Source organism: Zingiber officinale, chromosome 8B, assembly GCF_018446385.1.
Source record: "Zingiber officinale cultivar Zhangliang chromosome 8B, Zo_v1.1, whole genome shotgun sequence".
In the NCBI taxonomy this organism is placed as follows: domain Eukaryota; kingdom Viridiplantae; phylum Streptophyta; class Magnoliopsida; order Zingiberales; family Zingiberaceae; genus Zingiber; species Zingiber officinale.
Genome location: NC_056001.1, coordinates 51,601,939 through 51,620,571, shown reverse-complemented (window position 1 = coordinate 51,620,571; position 18,633 = coordinate 51,601,939). Strand labels below are relative to the sequence as shown.

The window sequence follows — 18,633 nt, the reverse complement described above, 5'->3', positions numbered from 1 at the left end:
AAATTTGAAAATTATGTTTTTTGTAATAAAATGTCAACTGAAAGCAAACCTTTGAACGAATATCACTAGCAAGTCTCTCTTCTACATCCCTTAGATCAAGTTCAATTTGTGTGTGCATCTTTAAAGCTTCAGTTCGCTTTTTCTCTATCTCTTCTTTCTCTTTGTTCAAACTTTGCAATTCTTTTGTCAAAATCTTGGATTGTTTCTCCAATAATTTAAGGTTTTCATGAGCTTCTAGCACACGATTGTGCATATTAGATGACTTCTCAGAGACTTTGTTTCTTGATTCCTCAATCTAATGAAAGAGTACAAAAAAAAATTCTCAATGCTCAACAACACAAACTGAAGTAGCAATAAAGAATTACCAATAAGCAGTGAAGTTAACAAAAGATGAAAATAAATGTTGTTTTTTATGGAAAAAATTTGATCAATTGTCATTTAGTGGGCCATCGAAAGATATCGTGTACCTTTTTTTAGCAAGTTTGTTAAATAAAAAGGAATTGAGTTTATTTTTGTGTATTGCATGGCACTTGTGTAACACAAAACTGACATGAATAATATGCTGTTTACAAAAATAGACTTTAACAATAACAAAACTCATTGGTACACAACCAGTTGTCATGGGTATCATGATCAAGCTACTTCAAACCGAGATAAAACTTTCATACATACAAGTACTAAGAGGATAAAATAAAGAATATAAGGAGAGAAATGAAAATGCATAAGCATGAACAATAAAATGTGCACACATGATGACGACCATGATTCCTAGCATCAATATTTCATCAATCATGATATGTTTATAGATATCAATTTGACAAGTCCACAAACTTATATGATCATTTTACTCAGAAAAGGTGTTAGGAAAAAGAATAGCAATTAATTTTCACAAGAATAATAAATGACTCATGCATTTTACTTAAATAACAAATCATGTTATCTTTTCCTAAGAATTCCTTTCACCCAGGAATCTAGGTGAATGATTATAGCTAATTCGCAAAGTCCAAAAGGAGAAATAACAAGCTAAATCTGACAGTTGAGAGGTAATCTACATTGAACATATGTTAGCTTAAATAAAACGAACCTCACCCAGCTTCTGCCTGACACCACTAAGTTCTTTATCATAAATAGTATATTCTAGTGATCTTCGTTGCTTATCAAGCTGCTGATATTTTTTAAGCTCTTCCTTTTCTTCATCAAGTTCTCTTAATCTCTCCTCCAAATACTGAACAACTTGATCAATTTGTTTCCTCTTGTTGCCTGACAGAGAACATTAAAAAAAGTGTGTCAAACATAGCTAAAGCTATAATAAAAGAAGATTCTGATCACCAAGGCCCAATTTGGTTGGGCAATTTTCACATAGGTTCAACTTTTCATTCTCCTGACGAAAGAAAACAGTTTTGAAAACACATTTGCCCCTCCTAAAGTATGCAAAAATTAAAAAGTGAAACATATAAATAATAGACAGCAACGGAGATAGACCAATTTTTTTAGTGGGTGTAGGGTAAAAGTTAATAATGGACATATTGAACGTGGCACAAATTGGGACATATCATCTTTTGTTTACAAGTCTACTCCAAATTCATAATCATCTTTTCATATGATAACAAAATGGACACTAAAATCAATAATTTGATATTTGCCAAAAAAAAATTTGTTTTTTTATTTGTAGAAATGAAGAAAGTGAATTTTAATTCAGATTATGAATCCAAATTGGACTGAATAACACATACTAAATCTTAGCATTTGTGTTTATATTTACTTTCTATTCCATCTCTTCTATCCAAAGAAACAAAAATAAACTTATATGTAAAATTAGAGTGACATCTGTTCAAAATCTCGATTGTCCAAGCCGGAGTTTCAATTGCTGACCAAGAGATGATACAAATTCAGTACTAACGTGTCCTGTTGTTATAATTGAATTATTAATAATTACATAATTTATTTTTCAGTTTAGGTTGTAATTTTTAATTAAATGTTTATTGTCATTAATTATTTTTAATAGTTAATTAGATTATTAATTCATATTTCTACTTATATGTTGATTAATTTGATCACCAGTATTCAAAAAAAAAACTTTTAATCTTTAGCTTCAATGACCTGTACACTTATTTCATTGTATAAGAATTTATATTTATAATATATTCAACTTTTGAAGGTAAAAGGTTGAAATAAAGAACAAAAAAAAAGTAAGGCCTTACTTGATCCTTAGAGTTTGTTTACCTTTCGAATTATGTAACCTTAGATTTAAAGTTTCAAGAAATTTTTATTATTAATAATCTAATTTTGTTTAAAATGAATATATATTTCTGGGTTTATATAATTGTGTTTTGAAATTTATCAATGAGAATTATATAAAATATTTAGCCATTTAATATCACTTTAAAATATATTTTGTTTGATAAAATCTAAATAAATATTTCAAAATCCTATCATTTGAATTTAATTTTGTTTTGTTTCTTCCATGTAATTACAATAATTAATATAAAAAAATAGATCCAAGATTATTAAAATTTTAAAATGAAAAGTATTTTATTTGATGTTTAAATTAGATTTTAAATTTTATAACTAAATTTATATAATTTTATAAGTACAGAATTTCTAAAAAAATAAAAAATATGAAACTCAAATTAATTAAATAAGGGCGAACATGACTGTTAAATCCTAAACTTTGAGATGTCATAACTTTGACTCGGTTTGAATCACGAGACGTACAATATATCAACTGCCTAACTTCAGCACACTTTCTACCAGTAAGGAAGACTTTCACTATGACGCAGTACGCAGAGTTGTACATTCGAGAGATAGTCAGACTGCACGGAATTCCGATGTCTATAGTATCTAATAGAGATCCGAGGTTTACCTCATCCTTCTGAAAGAGTCTACATGCTGCTATGGGAACCAAGTTATCGTTTAGTACAGCTTTTCATCCTCAGACAGATGGACAGACAAAACGGGTGATACAGATTTTAGAGGACTTGCTGCGAGCTTGTGTGATTGACTTCCCGGGGAGTTGGGAACAAAAGCTACCCCTGGTGGAGTTTACTTATAATAACAGTTATCAATCGACTATAGGAATGGCTCCTTATGAGGCACTCTACGGAAGGAAATGCAGGTCACCGATTCATTGGGATGAAGTCGGAGAAAGAACTGAGATTGGACCCGAAATTGTTCGGCACACGGTAGATTTAGTAGTCAAAATCCGAGACAGGATGAAAACGGCACAGAGCCGACAGAAAAGTTATGCTGACAAGAGAAGAAGGGATCTCGAGTTCGCGGTCGGTGACCATGCCTTCGTAAAGATAGCACCCATGAAGGGCGTTATGCGGTTTGGGATGAAGGGTAAACTCAGTCCCAGATTCATTGGACCTTTTGAGATCATAGACAAGGTGGGGGCATTGGCATACAGGGTGGCCTTATCATTGAATCTAGCAGGGTGCATTATGTGTTCCACGTATCGATGTTGAGAAAGTACATGCCAAATCCTTCGCACGTCCAGAACTATGCGCCGTTGCAACTTACACCAGGTCTGGCCTATGAGGAGAAGCCGGTGCGGATCTTAGACCGACAAGAGAGGAAGCTGCAAAGGAGAACGATCAAGATGGTCAAAGTGAAATGGTCTAATCACCCTGATGAGGAGGCTACTTGGGAGATCGAGTCGGACATACGGGGTCGTTACCCAGAGTTGTTTGGTAAGTTTAAAATTTCGAGGACGAAATTCATTTATGGGGAGGGGGGGGGGAGATTGTAACACCTGGAGAAAAAAAAAGGGGTAATTAAAGCATTAATATGTTTAAGTAATTAAGGTATAAATAAGTTAATGAACCCGACTCGATTGACTAACAACCCGACCCGGCTTATCCTTTTAAATACACGTTTTATTTCCCCTCCCCTCACCTTAGTAGCCGCTGACCACCCCCATCCAAACCCTAACAACTTCAAAGGAGATAGAGGAAGAACCCTGTCAGAACGCTTAAGGTCGTTTTTCCTTACGTTTCTCTAGTCATCCCCCATACACAAAAAAATATATATATACCAAGACAAGTTCTCCTTTGATTGTTTTTGATATTTACTGCACTATATGGATCATAGTATAATACTTTGGGTTACGTGGTAAGGTTTCCTGTTCCAATTTTTATTGCACCACATGGATTATATTCGCTTTTCACTACGTCTCTATTTTGCTACTACATGGATTATGAAATCAAAAGCATGCATATTACATAACAACGAGATAGATTAAGGATAAGGGGGTTAAATTAACGTACGTTTACTTTGCTCTTTAATTCTTCTGAACGCGGTACATCTGGACTTGCCTTTGTTTGACCAAATAGAAGGAATTATTCATCCGATTGCATCGTTTTGCTTGCTCTTAAATTGGTTGCAAGCAAAATTTTACATCGTTTACGCTAATTGGTTGCATGCAGAATATTGCATGGTTCGGATTGCCTTTGTTTGCACTTCAAATGGTTGCATGCAGAATTTTGCATCGTTGTGTATTAATTGGTTGCATGCAGAATCGTGTAGCTCAAAGGGTTATTGCATGGTTTTATATCAATTGCCAACATGCAAAGATTTGGTGGAAAAATAAATAAATAAATAAATAAAAAGGGGTTAATAATGCACATGCGCCTTTATAACTAGTCTTGTAGTATAATCATGCAATACCCAGCTTTGAAACGACACTAAAATTACAGGCTTCATACATCTTTTAGTGTTTCGGTGCATTATTTATTGTCTAAAAGTTATGTCATTACTAGTTGGTTTAGCTAGATATACTGGTAGGTTTCGGCTTGGCCACTTCATCCAAGCAGTGTTAACTTTTTTTTTTCAGTAGGCAGAGGTCCTGGCTCGGTGAATCTTAACATGTTTTTGATTGGTTGAAATTGTTGAAAGGTCGATGCAAATGATCTAGTTTTTTTTTTTACAGCTTTCTAAACCTATTTAGTTTAATGATGTAGTCAGTATGGCATTATGTAATGGTAGAGGAATCCGACTTAAGAAGGGTCCGATGAATTTTACCAAAATAGAGGGGTTATGGGATCCGACTTAAGAAGGGTCAGTGAACCTTACCGAAACAGAGGGGTTAGGGGATCCGGCTTAAGAAGGGTCCGGCTAACCTTACCGGAATAGAGGGGTTAGGAGATCCGGCTTAAAAAGGGTCCGGTGAATCTTACCAACCTAGTACTAGGGTAAATGTTTGGCCAAACGATCAAAGGTTAAGGTATAAAGTAAATACATATGATGATCTGCATTCTCGAAATTTACAAGTTGTACAATTATAACAAAAGGCAATGAAGGTTAATTTGCACGAAAAAAAAAAAGAAAGAAAAAAAAAATTGGAGGTTCATGAAACTAATGTCAGAAGTTACTCTCTATCACTATTTAGCTTGGTAATTATCGATATATATTTTCGTGAATGCGACGAATGTTATTTATGTAAAAGGGTTGAACTTGCTGTGTCTTTAGACTCACTAGATCTATATGGTGCACGTAATGAAGAGACAGCAGGACTTGATGGGTGAGCGTTCTTGTACTTGGCAGTGCACACCCGCAGTCTTCTCTTATTAGTCTAGTTTTTTTTCCTTGCATTGGGATGTTGGGTCTTCTGGTCGGAGTTGAGTTTCTCTATTGTTAGTTGATCGAGTTTATCTCACTAGTCAGTTGCCTTCTTTGTCCTGTAGAAGGTTTTATTTACTATTATGATGTTAATTCGCGGCTTGTTTTGGGTTTCGTGTTGAATCAGTTTGTAATGCATTTTTAATCTAAGTTGTTGATTTAATTTGAGTCTCTTTAAGGTTGCAATTATGAGGTTTGTCCATATATCGGTCTAGGTTGTTTCAAAGTGTTTGACAAAAGATAAACTCTCCTGAGAGGAGTAGGTGAAGGCGCATTCCTCGTTGAGGGAACAATAGGCGTCGGTCCGACCTAGGGTTTCACAGAAAATCTAAAAATCAGGCTCGGATAGTCCGAGACTGTCAAATAATATTGTTTTATATTATTTTTCTATGCTAACTTTGTGATGCCGAATACTCTTTAGCCTGAAAGTGTTGATTCAAGCCGATACAGTCGCCTAAAAGATATTCAGGCACCTCTATCACCTCAACACATGCAGCGGGATGAGGTGACAACTTCTAGTTGGTCAATGCACGTCAAATCCAAGTGTCTCAAAGGGATTGAGGTGCCTAGGACAAGATAGAGTCGACGAGGAGCTCCACTCAGCGCTCGCCACGTCAACAACTGAGGCGCCTCAAAGGGATAGAGGCGCCTAGAAGCGGATAAGTTGCAACAAGCTTGGATCAAATCAGTTTTGATTGAGGCGCCTCAAAGGCATAAAGTTGCCTAGATCATCCTTTATAAAGAGGTCTTCAGCAGTAGCTGAAAAACCAACTCGCCCTCATTCTGAACGACTTTGAACGATAAAACAAGCTCCGTGCTGCTCTGAACTTCGACTACGACACTAAAACGTTGCTCCGATGACAACGATCAAGCCTTTACTTCTTGATTGTCTGTATACTTATAATTTCAATTAAAGTATTATATTTCTTATAATCGAAGTTCTATGTACTTATCGAATTGATAGTGAACTATCAAACGAAAGCGATAAACGATCGCGGACCTTGAAGTAGGAATCGTGCTCTGAACCAAATAAAAGAAAATTGTTAGGATTGTTTTCCTTCTTTATTTTTAATTCCGCTGCGTTATTCTCTCTAAGTATTACAAAAAAATGAAAAATTAAAAAGTCACAAACGATATTTACCCAATACGCATTTCGATCCTTCATTCATGTCATTTAGTCCTCTGCATGTGCCATTCTATAGATCTCAAGATGGATCATTCATTCTTTCTGTGTCATTAGGTGGATCTCAAGATGGATCAATCCTCTTTCCACTTGAGTCATTTTGTGGATCTCAATACAAAGTTGTCCTCTCTCCACATGTGTTTTTCCATTGATATATTAGTTTAATATATTTATCATAAAATAGTCCCTACTGCATATTCAAACTTCCTTGAGGTAGATCATCAAGGAATTATATGAGAATATATAAAAGGTAAGGGGGTATGTATAGTATCCCCTATTTATCAATAGTATACAAAGGTAACATAAATTTGCCCTCAACAAATTATAAATCTTAATGGATGGATTCTCCGATTTCACCTTATATTTCTCTTTCCAAAAGGAAATAGAATTAGAATAATCATATATAAGAAAATAAATTTTTAAAAGATATATTAGTTTTTATTGGTCAAAAGTTTTGGATGTCATTTGTAAATGACTTGTTTAGCAACAGTGGCATAGCCAGTTCCACCAAAAGGGGCAAATTCAATAAATAAATAAATAAAATAATACAACAGAAAATATTTAGCCCTTGGTTCTAGTTGAAACCACGATCTATCAATTCCCAGAGTTTATCTATGACTCAAAGTCAAAGAATCATTTGTAATCTCGCTTTTAATATTTAGCTTGACCTTCATTCCAATCTAACCAACCTAACTAGCAACTTAATAAAATAAAATTTATACTTTACAACTCTCCTTCAATTAATAAAAAGAAAGGAACTTACTCCTCTTGTTGTTGCCGTGGTTGGACAAAGGAGAAAAAACTGCTTCTAAAGGGTTGTTCGCTGGAAAAGATAAAAGGAAAACCGTTGTTTTTTAGAAAAACAAAGAAGAGAAGAGAATATAGGGAGGAAGAAGTAAAAGAGGAGAGTTTTACCTTATACGAGAAGACGAAGAAGATGCGAGGGTTGAGAGCTACTCTTGTTGCTAGAAGAGGGCAGATGTTGCGCTTCTTGCATGCTAGAGAATAGAAAGGAGAAGAAAAGAGAGCTCTTGTACTTGAGAAGAGGAGAAGCAAAAATTACAAGTTTCCTGCCATTTGAGAATAGAAGAAGGAAATGGGGAAGAAGAGGAAGGGAAAAATAAAAGAGAGGGATAGACGAAGGCACAGTGATGGCGTAAGGCACGGTGGGGGTTGCAGCGTGCTTAGGGAGAAAAGGGAGGGAAAAAAAAAAGGAAAGAGAAGGTTTCTTCAAAAATACCCTCATTCGTTTTAAACCGATCAAATTCATTTAAACCTTAAACTTAGTTCGGTCATAACTTAACCAAATCAACTTCAATCAATCCTAATTTGAACTAACGTAATCCTTATATCCGCGCCTACCCATTGGATCTATTTCGAACTCAATCCAATTTTAATTTAACATCCTCACTTCGTATTCTACAATTTAGTTCATCAGTTTATTATTATATATTTTATTTTAAAATTGAATACTTAACATTCCAAGTCGTAATATTTCCTCGTAAATGTAGTACTAATCGATAGCTTAGGTCAAGGACTTTCCAAATATGTGATCAATTTCAGTTTTTGGACGACGAACGGTGGTAAATCAGCCAATCAAAATGGCAGTGAGGTATAGTATTAAATTTAAAAAAAACTCAAGGGCGATCGCACCCCCTCATCACCACTTGGCTACGCACCTGTTTAGCGATATTAAACATAAATACTTTTAAAGGAATAAGTATTTTAATTATTTTTAAAGTTTAATGAATCACATTGACTATCTTTTTGGAGCCAATTACCCTCACCAACTAATAATATTCAATGTAACATAATGTAAAAAGGGCAGCATAGTGCACAAAGCTCCCGCTATGCAGGGTCCCAAGGAAAGATCCATTGTATGTAGTCTTACCCTGCTTTTTTGCAAGAGGTTGTTTCCTATATTATAATGTATAATTATTATAATTGTATTTTATAAAATAAAATTTCAATATAGATACAATCATATTTAATATATTTAAATTTTTAATATGATAATATACTTTTCTAATATTTTAAGAACCTAGTAACATTTTTATCCTATAATTGTATTTATTATATATTAATATAACCTGTTATTATATTATCATATCATGTTATATTACAATATAATATTATGGCAATATTATGGTATGATATGGTATGTCATAATATGAAAGAGAGTTTTGACACAACGATAAAATTATTGTGGTATGACCTGATGGTCACATATTCAAGTCATAAAAGCAGCCTATTTCATAATATAACATTACGACTATATTGCATTAATATTAAACTATAATACAATTTTCTTATTTTAATACAATACAGTTCTGCTATATTAATAAGAAAATTATTTTCAGTTTTCATATTCTCCATTTAACAAAATAAAAAGCAAAAAAAACATGAACCAAGCAAGCCCTAGGTATCTGAACTCACCGGTTTCTTGCATAATCTTCAAGCTCTCACGTCTTCTCTCCTCATACACACGAGTCCCACCAATCTCCTTCAGTAGATCAAGGCGTTCTGAATCCTTCATTAATGTAAGCGAAGCAATCTGAAACATAAGATAAAGGTCAGTTCTTATATGATTTAGTCAAAAACAAAAAATTCACCAATTTTTTACTTGCTGACCTTCCCTTGTTGAACAACATAGTATGGGTTTGAGCGAGAGAAACCAGCACTCTCAAGCAAATTCATTACTTCAGTCTTACTAACACAATAAAATAAGAAAAATAACTTAGCTCGATTCAGGAAAGGAGTTATATTCTCTGACCAATAACATAAGATACACTCACGTGATATGCTTCCCGTCCAAAAAATATTCATCCTTTTTAAGACTTATTGTCCGTCGCAATCGCACCTCCTCTCTATCAACCTGATTTTAAAAATACATACACATATGTATATACATATATAGGTAAAAGAGCTAAATTATCAGTAATGACAAGATTTGAATAATCTCACCCAATAGCTTACTAATTAATCAACCTAAGAATATGATATCTATCTTATGATTTGGATTAGACTATGTTATAAGATGGATTCAGTCTCAATCAGTAGTGATTGTCTAAATCCAAACTGGAAGGAGATCTAAAATGACATCAAGAGTTCGTATTTTTTCAATAAGGGGTCGTACACCAGCATACCAACTGGCCTTCAAAACTTGTACTAGTTCAAGCTTGGCAGTAATTTCTAGGACAGAATGAGTTCACAAAAAATAATACATAAGCAAAAATCCACATGAATATGCAAACACCTAGATCAACCAGATCAACTCCAATTAGTCTGTTTCATCTGGTCGACACAAATGTCATGTGGAAAATTAGGGTGAATTCAAAAGCTTTCTGGAACAATATTTGTCAGTTACACGCCAGATCCGATGTCAAAAGTTCCAATTCCCTACTCACTCTGCCTTGCAAGGTAAAAGGTTTTTGGATGCCACAACTTATGAATAAATAACAGAAAGTCTCATATTCATATGAATAATCAATAGTAAACTTACAGGGATGCGGTTGTCAGAATTGTCAAAAACTATCTCAACAAAAGCAGACACCACTTGATGACCAGCGCCTTCCTGTTCATAACTCGCAAAAGGATATAGACGTGAAAAATCATAACCACATTCTAACAAAAAGGGGGAAAAAAAGGTGAAAAATGCATACATGGAGAAGAGCATGTCTATCATCACTGCGCAAGTTCTGAAAGAGATCACTTAAGACAAACCGAATAGCTAAATGCCCCCAGTTTAATGATATAAAAGCAAGCAAAAGTAAGCACAATGAGTAGCAAACTTCGAAGTAGATAAAGTTCAGTTGATAAAAAAGATTTATGAAAAACAATTTTGTCACCATGAAAGAAGTTTGTCTTTCCAGAACCATTAGCGCCCACTGAAAATCCACAAAAAAGTGAAAAAATTTCAGTTTTAGGACACATTCTTCTCAACCATCCATGTCAGCAAGTATGGACATAATGACTAGATAAGTTTAATCATGCAATGCTATAAGTAAATACAAAAACAACCACATTTAATGAAGATTGACAACTTCAAATGTTAGCAAAGAATTATCAGTTACTTATCTTTAAAGGAGTGTCTACTTTGAGGGAAGAGAAGAAAATGGGTGTATCATTCCTAATTTTCCTAAAAAGTCTGTTTAGTTGGTTAGAAAGAGAAAGGATGGAGAATAAAATTTCAAATAAAGCTCTATCATTTTGTACATCTTTTATGTCATTCTCCATTCTTCGCCGCATATTTTTAGCCAAGTATTATTGTTTTCATACAAAGATGGATTAAAATCTCAAGCAATTTCACCCGCATCCAGACGCGTAGCGTGAGCCCGGCAACCTGTCCAAACACGTCGCATGGCCCCGGCGATGCGTCCGGACGCATCACGCAGGTCGCGGGGGCCGGGGAACAGCGGAAATGGTGATTTCTAACTTAGGCTTTAATAAGTTAACATAAATTAATAATTTTAATCAATTCGAGGTAATTTAAATAGGCTTAACTAAAGCCTAATAAAATTATCTCATTAATTTAATATATGTTTTTAAAAAATATATTTTATTTTTTATTTTAAAATATTTAGATTAAATATTTTATTTTTAGTTAATATATTCTATATTTAAAAAATACTGAAATGGTACCATTTTGGTCTAGGACTGAAACCTCAGCATGCCATGCATACAAATAATTAAATTAGTTATGCAATTTAATCCTTGATTTAATAGCTGTAATAAATTTTGATATGACGAAAACCAAGTTCAACTGTCATCAAGGAAATCCAATTAGTATTTCTTTGGCAAAGCTTTGGCTCATTTAGAACCAAATTCAGTAAGACATAGTTATAGTTACTACACTTTAACTATATTAAAATGTGGTTTAAGTTCAATTTGAGATGATGAAGCCACCCTACTGGCTCAAGACCTGGGTGTGTCAAACTGGCAACAGAGAAGTAGGAACGAGCAGAGGAAGAAGAGAAGTCATGTAGTCATCATGGCCCACTAGCATGAAGCTGTCCCTGTTTTAGGACCTCGCAAAAGTCTTTGTCGTCTTGCAAATCTCATGCAAAGGTTGAATTCACACAAGGTCACCTATTTCACAAGCTCTTGGTCTTGTCTTGAGCACAAGGTTATTGTTAAGGTCAAGAATTTTACCACTATGGATGTTGTCCCAGGATGTAAGGACAATGTCATTAAGAATTTGTCAAACTTTGGAGTTGTCTCGAAGTTATTTCGTATGTCAGTTGGCAGGAGGAACAAGAGGTTTTGCTCGTGCCAACCATTAGGGATCAAAATTTTAATCTATGTACATCACACTAGGCTAGAGATTTCATCTCTCAAACCTCTCCTCCCTTAAGATAGGTCTTTCCTCCTCTACCTTCCCTTTATCTTCTCCATCAAGCTATGTTAACCAAGTGAACTACATGGGATTTTATTCCCCTATACTCAAAGGGATACATAGGCAACTTAAATAAGTTCACGCTTGTTTTTTTACTTTTTCAAATTTATAAAAATTTTAAATATTTTCAAATAATAATAATAATAATTGTGAACCTACAGTGATCCATGACCCAAATCGTAATTGGAGATTCCATACCCTGAAGGCCTGAACCGTAACCAACTCTGACAATTAAGGTTAAGGTTGAGATTTTTCAAATTGTTGAACCGGTGATTCCAAATAGTTAAATCATCGGTGCTAAACCATAATCAGGTCTAATCCTATGCCTAAAATTTGTATTAAATCCAACTAAACGTGTTTTGACAATGTGAGACTAAACCAAGTATACACGAGGAAGAAGATGGTAATTAAACTAACACAAGTCTAAGAATACAACTCAGATCCTGAGAATGAATTTGATGTAAACAATGCATTTTTGTATGGAGAACTAAAGAAAGAAATTTATATGGAGGTCTCACCAAGGGATATGAAAATAATTTGAATGCTCAGAATTGACGAAAGTCTTATATGGACCTAAGCAATCACCATGAGCATGGTTTGGCAGATTTGCGAGAGTTATGATTGTATGAGGTATAAACAAAGCCAAAGGAATCACACATTAATTATTAAAGCACTCTTCTTCATGAGGAGTTATAACACTCTTAGTGTGTGTTGATGGTACAATATAATAAGAAATGATGATAAGGAGATACAACTTGAAAGTCAATGTTTGGCGAAGGTATTTAAAATTAAAGTATTAGAAAGGTTGAAATAGTTTCTTGACATTTTTATCTCCCTACAGAAATATGTTAGGAATATCCTTAAAGAAAGGAGATCAAACACCGAATATTGCACCTTTCTTGGTGGTAACCTCATGACATGGATAGCGAGAAATAGTAGATAGTAGTTTAGTGCAGCAGCAGAATTCAAAGCAACGACTCAAGCTGTATGTGAACTACTTCAATTAAAGTTTATCTTAGAAGACTAGAAAATCAAGTGAGATGACACAATAAGATCTTACTGTGATAATAAGTCTATGATTAGCATAACTCACAATTCAGTACAATATGATTGAACGAAGCATATTAAGATTGATTGACATTTCGTTAAGGAAAAACTAGAGAGTGGAAGAAAAGCTAGAGAGGGTAATTTGTAAATCTAACAGACAACTTGCTGATATAATGACTAAAGGGTTAAGTAGCTCAATGTTTCAAAGTATTGAAGCCATGTTGGGAATGAAACACCTATTCATCAGCATGAAAGGGAGTATGACTTTGTAACTATGTAGAGTAGTCTAGTGCACGAAGCTTCCGTCAATACAGGGTCCATTGACGAGTCCCGGGGAAGGGTCTAAAATTAACCTGAAAATATTTTAAAGCATAGGATCATGGTTCAAGGAGATCTTGAATGGATTACATGTAATGGGGGAATGGGTTGAAAATCATAACTTTAAAACTTCCCTGAACTACTTTATAGGCATCTATGGTGGATGTTTGTAAAGTGTTTCGGGATTTATCTTCAATTAAACTAGATCAATTATTTTGTGAATTAGAATTATATGAGCGGGCTAATCTTGATTTGAAAGAGAACGGTATAACTTTGGATGCAGGTCAAACTAGGAGTCAAAGTCTGAGTCTGAGTGTGTGTTAAAGTCAAAAGCAGATAAGGAAAACATTAACTCATAGATAGCTAACATGGAGAGGAGGAGGATCAAGAAGAACAAGAATTTCACCAAGGACATAAAAGGAGTGTCCCAAAATAAGAACTAGAAACCACTCAAGCTTAGAACACTAGATTAAAGGCAATAGTGACCTGTTCTGGTTGCAACAAAAAAAGGCACTACAAGTCAAAATGCCCCCAGCTCAAAGATAAGAGTGAAGATAAACCCAAAAAGACTAGAAAAAAACAAAGCGCTCAAAGTGACTAAAGCTCAATAGACTAGAAAAGGTTTAATAAACAATAGGAATCCTCCAATCAACTCAACCCTAGTTCAATAGACTATAAATCCAAATCCAATCCACTAAAGCTCAAACAAAAGATTAGAGTCAATTTAAGCTCACCTCCGGCAACTAAAATTCGTTCAAGATGAAGCTCAGTTCTCGACCACAACACTGAAACTATTGCTCCTTAGTTGAAATTCTAGACAACTATGCAATCTCTACCTATTCTATATGTACCATCCCCTAATAATGTTGTACGAAAGTGTATGCCTGATGATATTGCCCAAAGACTCTTGCCTCAAGTCTTCACATCTCTTGTCCTTTAAATGTGTCTTTCCATCCTTCATTGATCACCTTTGAGTTCACCTCAATATAGACTCTTGCCTCAAGTCTTCACATCTCTTGTCCTTCAAATGTTGTCCAAAAGTGTATGACCGAAGATGTTGCCCAAAGACTCTTGCCTCAAGTCTTCACATCTCTTGTCCTTTAAATGTGTCTTTCCATCCTTCATTGATCACCTTTGAGTTCACCTCATTATAGACTAAAACCTAATACCTACCGCTCCTTGGTCAAAACTCTCTACAAGCCAACTAGGCAATCTCTACAAATTTTATCCATATCGTCCCCTAATGATGTTGTCCGAAAGTGTAAGCCCAATGATATTGCACTCTTACCTCATGGGCCCTAACCTATCAACTTACTGATCTGGCTACTGATCCGTGCACTGAACCAACTTGTTTTCATGGCTACCTGTTTCTTGGCACTGAACTAGCTTTCCTTGACAATGGATTTGCCATGGAAAGGGCAAGGGAAGGATTACACTCACTGGGATGCTTCAAACAACATCTTATGAATCCATCCCCGGTGCCAATTGATTAAGTTCTGCATATGGAATTCCTCTCCACTCCTAGCTCCTGAAGTTCTACATGGAAAGACAAAACATATCCTATTGCTTCAACGTAATAAGTTGTTCCTTCTTCAGTGGTTGTAGGGGTCCTTGCAGCTTCGGATCTGCAATTGGTCCCCTGACTTTCTTTATAGGGCAAAGGCATTCATATGGATGTGGCTTCTTTCAATAGCTCTTCCCGACATAGTATAAGCTTTTCTAGTTCGTCTCGTCTTTGGTGACAAAATATCTCTCGTCCTCAAAGATTCATATCTTTTGGTCTTTATTAGCTCTTGGTCCTAGAGCCCACCCTACTAAGAATTTTTGTGGCCATTTAAATGTCTCGTACCATCCTTCACCGATCGCCTCCAACTTCATTTTGTTATAAACCTCTAAGCTATAAGTCACTTTTCGAGCCATCATATCACTTCCACATCAAGTCAACCATCAACCCAACCCTACAACGTTGAGTTATGAGCTTTTGGAGCTTTGTGCGTACTATGTTGAGTTCCTGCACACTCGATGCATATATAAGTACTCTGAGAAAATTAATTTGTTAACACATCAACACAACATCAAATCAATTTGGTGGAATTGGACCATGCAGGTTGCACCAACAATCTCCCCCTTACCACTTGAGAGCATCATTAAACTATCATAATGCATGTAATCTATGTTCGCATTCTTGTCTGTTACATAGTTTTGTTGATATGTATAATGGTATTCTTATCAAATACATGGTTCAATACAAGGCACTTATGTTTGTTTTGTTGAATAAGCATTTTTTATTCTTGTTGGTATCATTTATAGTCATGCTGGATATATATGTGTGGATGTGGATGTGTGATGGTGTTTATGTTGGAGCTTCATCCCCCATGTTGAAGCAATCTTACACATTATCAAAGTGGGCGTTGGCCCATTATCTTATATTTGATTTTGGGGTTTAATCCTTGCACCAAAGAGGTGAACTCACATATATAATATTAATATATGAGCGTGTGTTATGGCGTCTGTGTTGAGGCTTCATCCTTGTATTGGAGTGATCACCCACTTCAAAGGAGTGATCTCATTCGTTATTGGTGAGGATTTTGGCTTATTTCATTATGCTTTTGATGGTATTCAAGTCATTTATGTTAGTTATTAATGTACTTCTTTCACTACATGTTGATATTATTAATTGGTTCTAAAATTGGATTTGTTTTTTCCATAATTGAATATGAGTGCCTTTCCCTTATGTAAGTAGATGTGGAGGAAAATGGAAATAGTAAATTGCATGCAAACATTGCAAACTAATGCAGTGATGGTAAATGGAATATTAAAGAAATATACTAGCATTGCATTATTTGTTGAGTTCATTTATGTTAAATTCATGCGTTATTTTTTTATGGCCCACCTTGTACTTCTTTGCCTTCCAAATTCTCAAACCAAAGCAAGTCATTGAAGTTATAATGTGTTACTCAAAAAGGTTTTTGTGCAATAAGTGGAACTTTCATCTACGTTACTTTTTTTTTTTCTTCATATGGCCCAAGAGGAGTTGTGGCAATGGAGGGGGGAGGAGAGGGAAAAGATTTGTAGTTGCCTACTTGGATGGAACAAAGTGAAGAAAACTAAAGAGGGATCTCTTGGCCTCTGTTTTGATCTAAAATTAGGTCCCCTAAATATGGATAGATTGAAAGGGAAAAAAAAGGACGAGAAAATTGATAAAAGACCAATATATCCTTTCTTTATCGCTAAAGATTAACCACCAGTAGACATTAGACCACTGTCAAAACACCACCAACCGCTGTCAAACCATCACCATTATCCATCAATCAACCATCATTGGACCATTGCTAGATCCAATTGTTGGGTCATTGAACCATCGTTAGACATCTACCCTAATTTTCACCCTTCTAAATTGAGTGGAAAAGAAATAAAAAAGAAAAGTAGAGATGAAATCAAACCACCACAAGCCATCACCTAGGACTAGACCATGTTGGGTCACTGCACCATTGTTGGACATCTACCCTAGTTTTCACCCTTCTAAATTCAGTGGAAAAGAAATTAAAAAAGAAAAATAGAACTGAAATCAGTTATTCCACTCCTTCCCCTCTTCCCCTTCCAAGTTAACAACTTTTGATCGCTCTTCTTCCCTCTCCTTGCCTTCCCCTCTTCCTCCTCTCCTAGTTTTCCTTTCTCTCAAACCTCCCTCCTACCAAGTGGGCATCATCTAAATATATTACCTTAAGTAAAACATCACTCTTGATATACAATAAAACCATAATACCATCATGATTGTTGGGCTATGGAGTTATATACACCCTAGGTGTACTCTCATTAGTGATATACACGAAAAGCCTCCTTAAATATCAAGAACAGCATCAGATAGGTTAAAGCTACATTGATTAGCAAGCATAACCTAAATATACTTTCTTAACATGTGAGCACTGGCTAGACTGGAAGAATGTGGGCCACAAAACTTGCAATGAAATGCCATTTTAGTTGCAACTAAACAATTTCAGCTCAGTAATGTAAAAACATGTTAGGCTTTCAAGTCAAAAGGAGAACCGCAGGCAGACACCATTGACTAACTAACGACTTCAGGTGAACTTCCACAGTCACTTGACAGTTGGTCACACTGTTTCTATTACTGGGCCAATATATGGAAGGCATGAGAGGTTCCAAAGTGCAGACCATCAAGCAACTTTCACAATATCATCAACTGCAGCGTGATTGAGAAAGGAAAAAAAAATTAAAAGAACAAGTTCGACAGGAAGGAATTACCAACGCAGTTAACTCTGGGGCTGAAGGGCTCGGTAGAGACCTCCTCCTTGTAACTCTTAAAACCTTCGATGATAACCTAATCAAAAAGTTTTGTAAGGCAAAGTCGACATTTTAGTAGAGAAAAAATCCAACCCCACAACAGACTACCAACACGATTGCGGACCCAGGGGCGGAATTTTACCTGCTTTATATGCATCCTGGAAGCATGAAGGTATCAGAAATGCAACATCAGAGACCTGAGATAGCAGGAGATGAGTTAGACCAGCAAGCAGAGTAACTAGGGTTTCAGCTTACTAGAGTAGCAGGTCCTAGAAGTAGAGGAAGGCATGGAGATATGGAACAGCGGGAAGAAGATAGGAAGGGGAAGGAGAATCGAAGAGGAACACTGCTCACCGGACCAGAAACTCTCTCTGCTTGTAGCCGAATGGATCGAGCGATTCTCTGGCTCTTCGCAACCAGGAAGACTCGCACAAGAAAGAACTGAAACAAAAGGCGGGGAGTGGGTGGGTACAGAGATCGGGTTGCGTCGAGCCGAGTCGAGAACACTTTTGTTTTAACGTTTGTTTTCAACTTTATTTTCTTAAAAATAAAATTTGATGACTAGAATGAAAATTTAAAGGTGTGTTTAGTTTATTTATATTTTTATTTTATTTTTCAAAAAATTATATTTTTTATTTTTAAACAATATAGTTAAATATGTTAAGTGGTGTGTGAGGTTCAAGCGGATCGAGTGGGTTAAACACTTAGCATTAGTTAAAAACAAAAGATCAATATGGAATTAGTAAGGAAAAGTCGAAGTTGATTAGAC

General features: G+C 35.3%; 1 protein-coding gene across 1 annotated transcript in view; it reads right to left on the bottom strand.

Annotated features, from left to right (window-relative positions):
• Positions 1-18,358, bottom strand: part of LOC122017100 (structural maintenance of chromosomes protein 3) — a 60,855-nt gene extending 42,497 nt beyond the window's left edge. Inside the window, exons 1-11 of the mRNA XM_042574598.1 lie at positions 18,219-18,358; positions 18,007-18,061; positions 17,826-17,901; positions 10,651-10,689; positions 10,465-10,532; positions 10,305-10,376; positions 9,598-9,677; positions 9,434-9,512; positions 9,239-9,356; positions 1,085-1,260; positions 50-295 (exon numbers count right to left, since the gene is read on the bottom strand). Coding sequence (XP_042430532.1) covers positions 50-295; positions 1,085-1,260; positions 9,239-9,356; positions 9,434-9,512; positions 9,598-9,677; positions 10,305-10,376; positions 10,465-10,532; positions 10,651-10,689; positions 17,826-17,901; positions 18,007-18,021 — 969 coding nt within the window. The 5' untranslated portion in view covers positions 18,022-18,061; positions 18,219-18,358. The remainder of the gene's footprint in view (positions 1-49; positions 296-1,084; positions 1,261-9,238; positions 9,357-9,433; positions 9,513-9,597; positions 9,678-10,304; positions 10,377-10,464; positions 10,533-10,650; positions 10,690-17,825; positions 17,902-18,006; positions 18,062-18,218) is intronic.
• Positions 18,359-18,633: the final 275 nt, after the last annotated feature.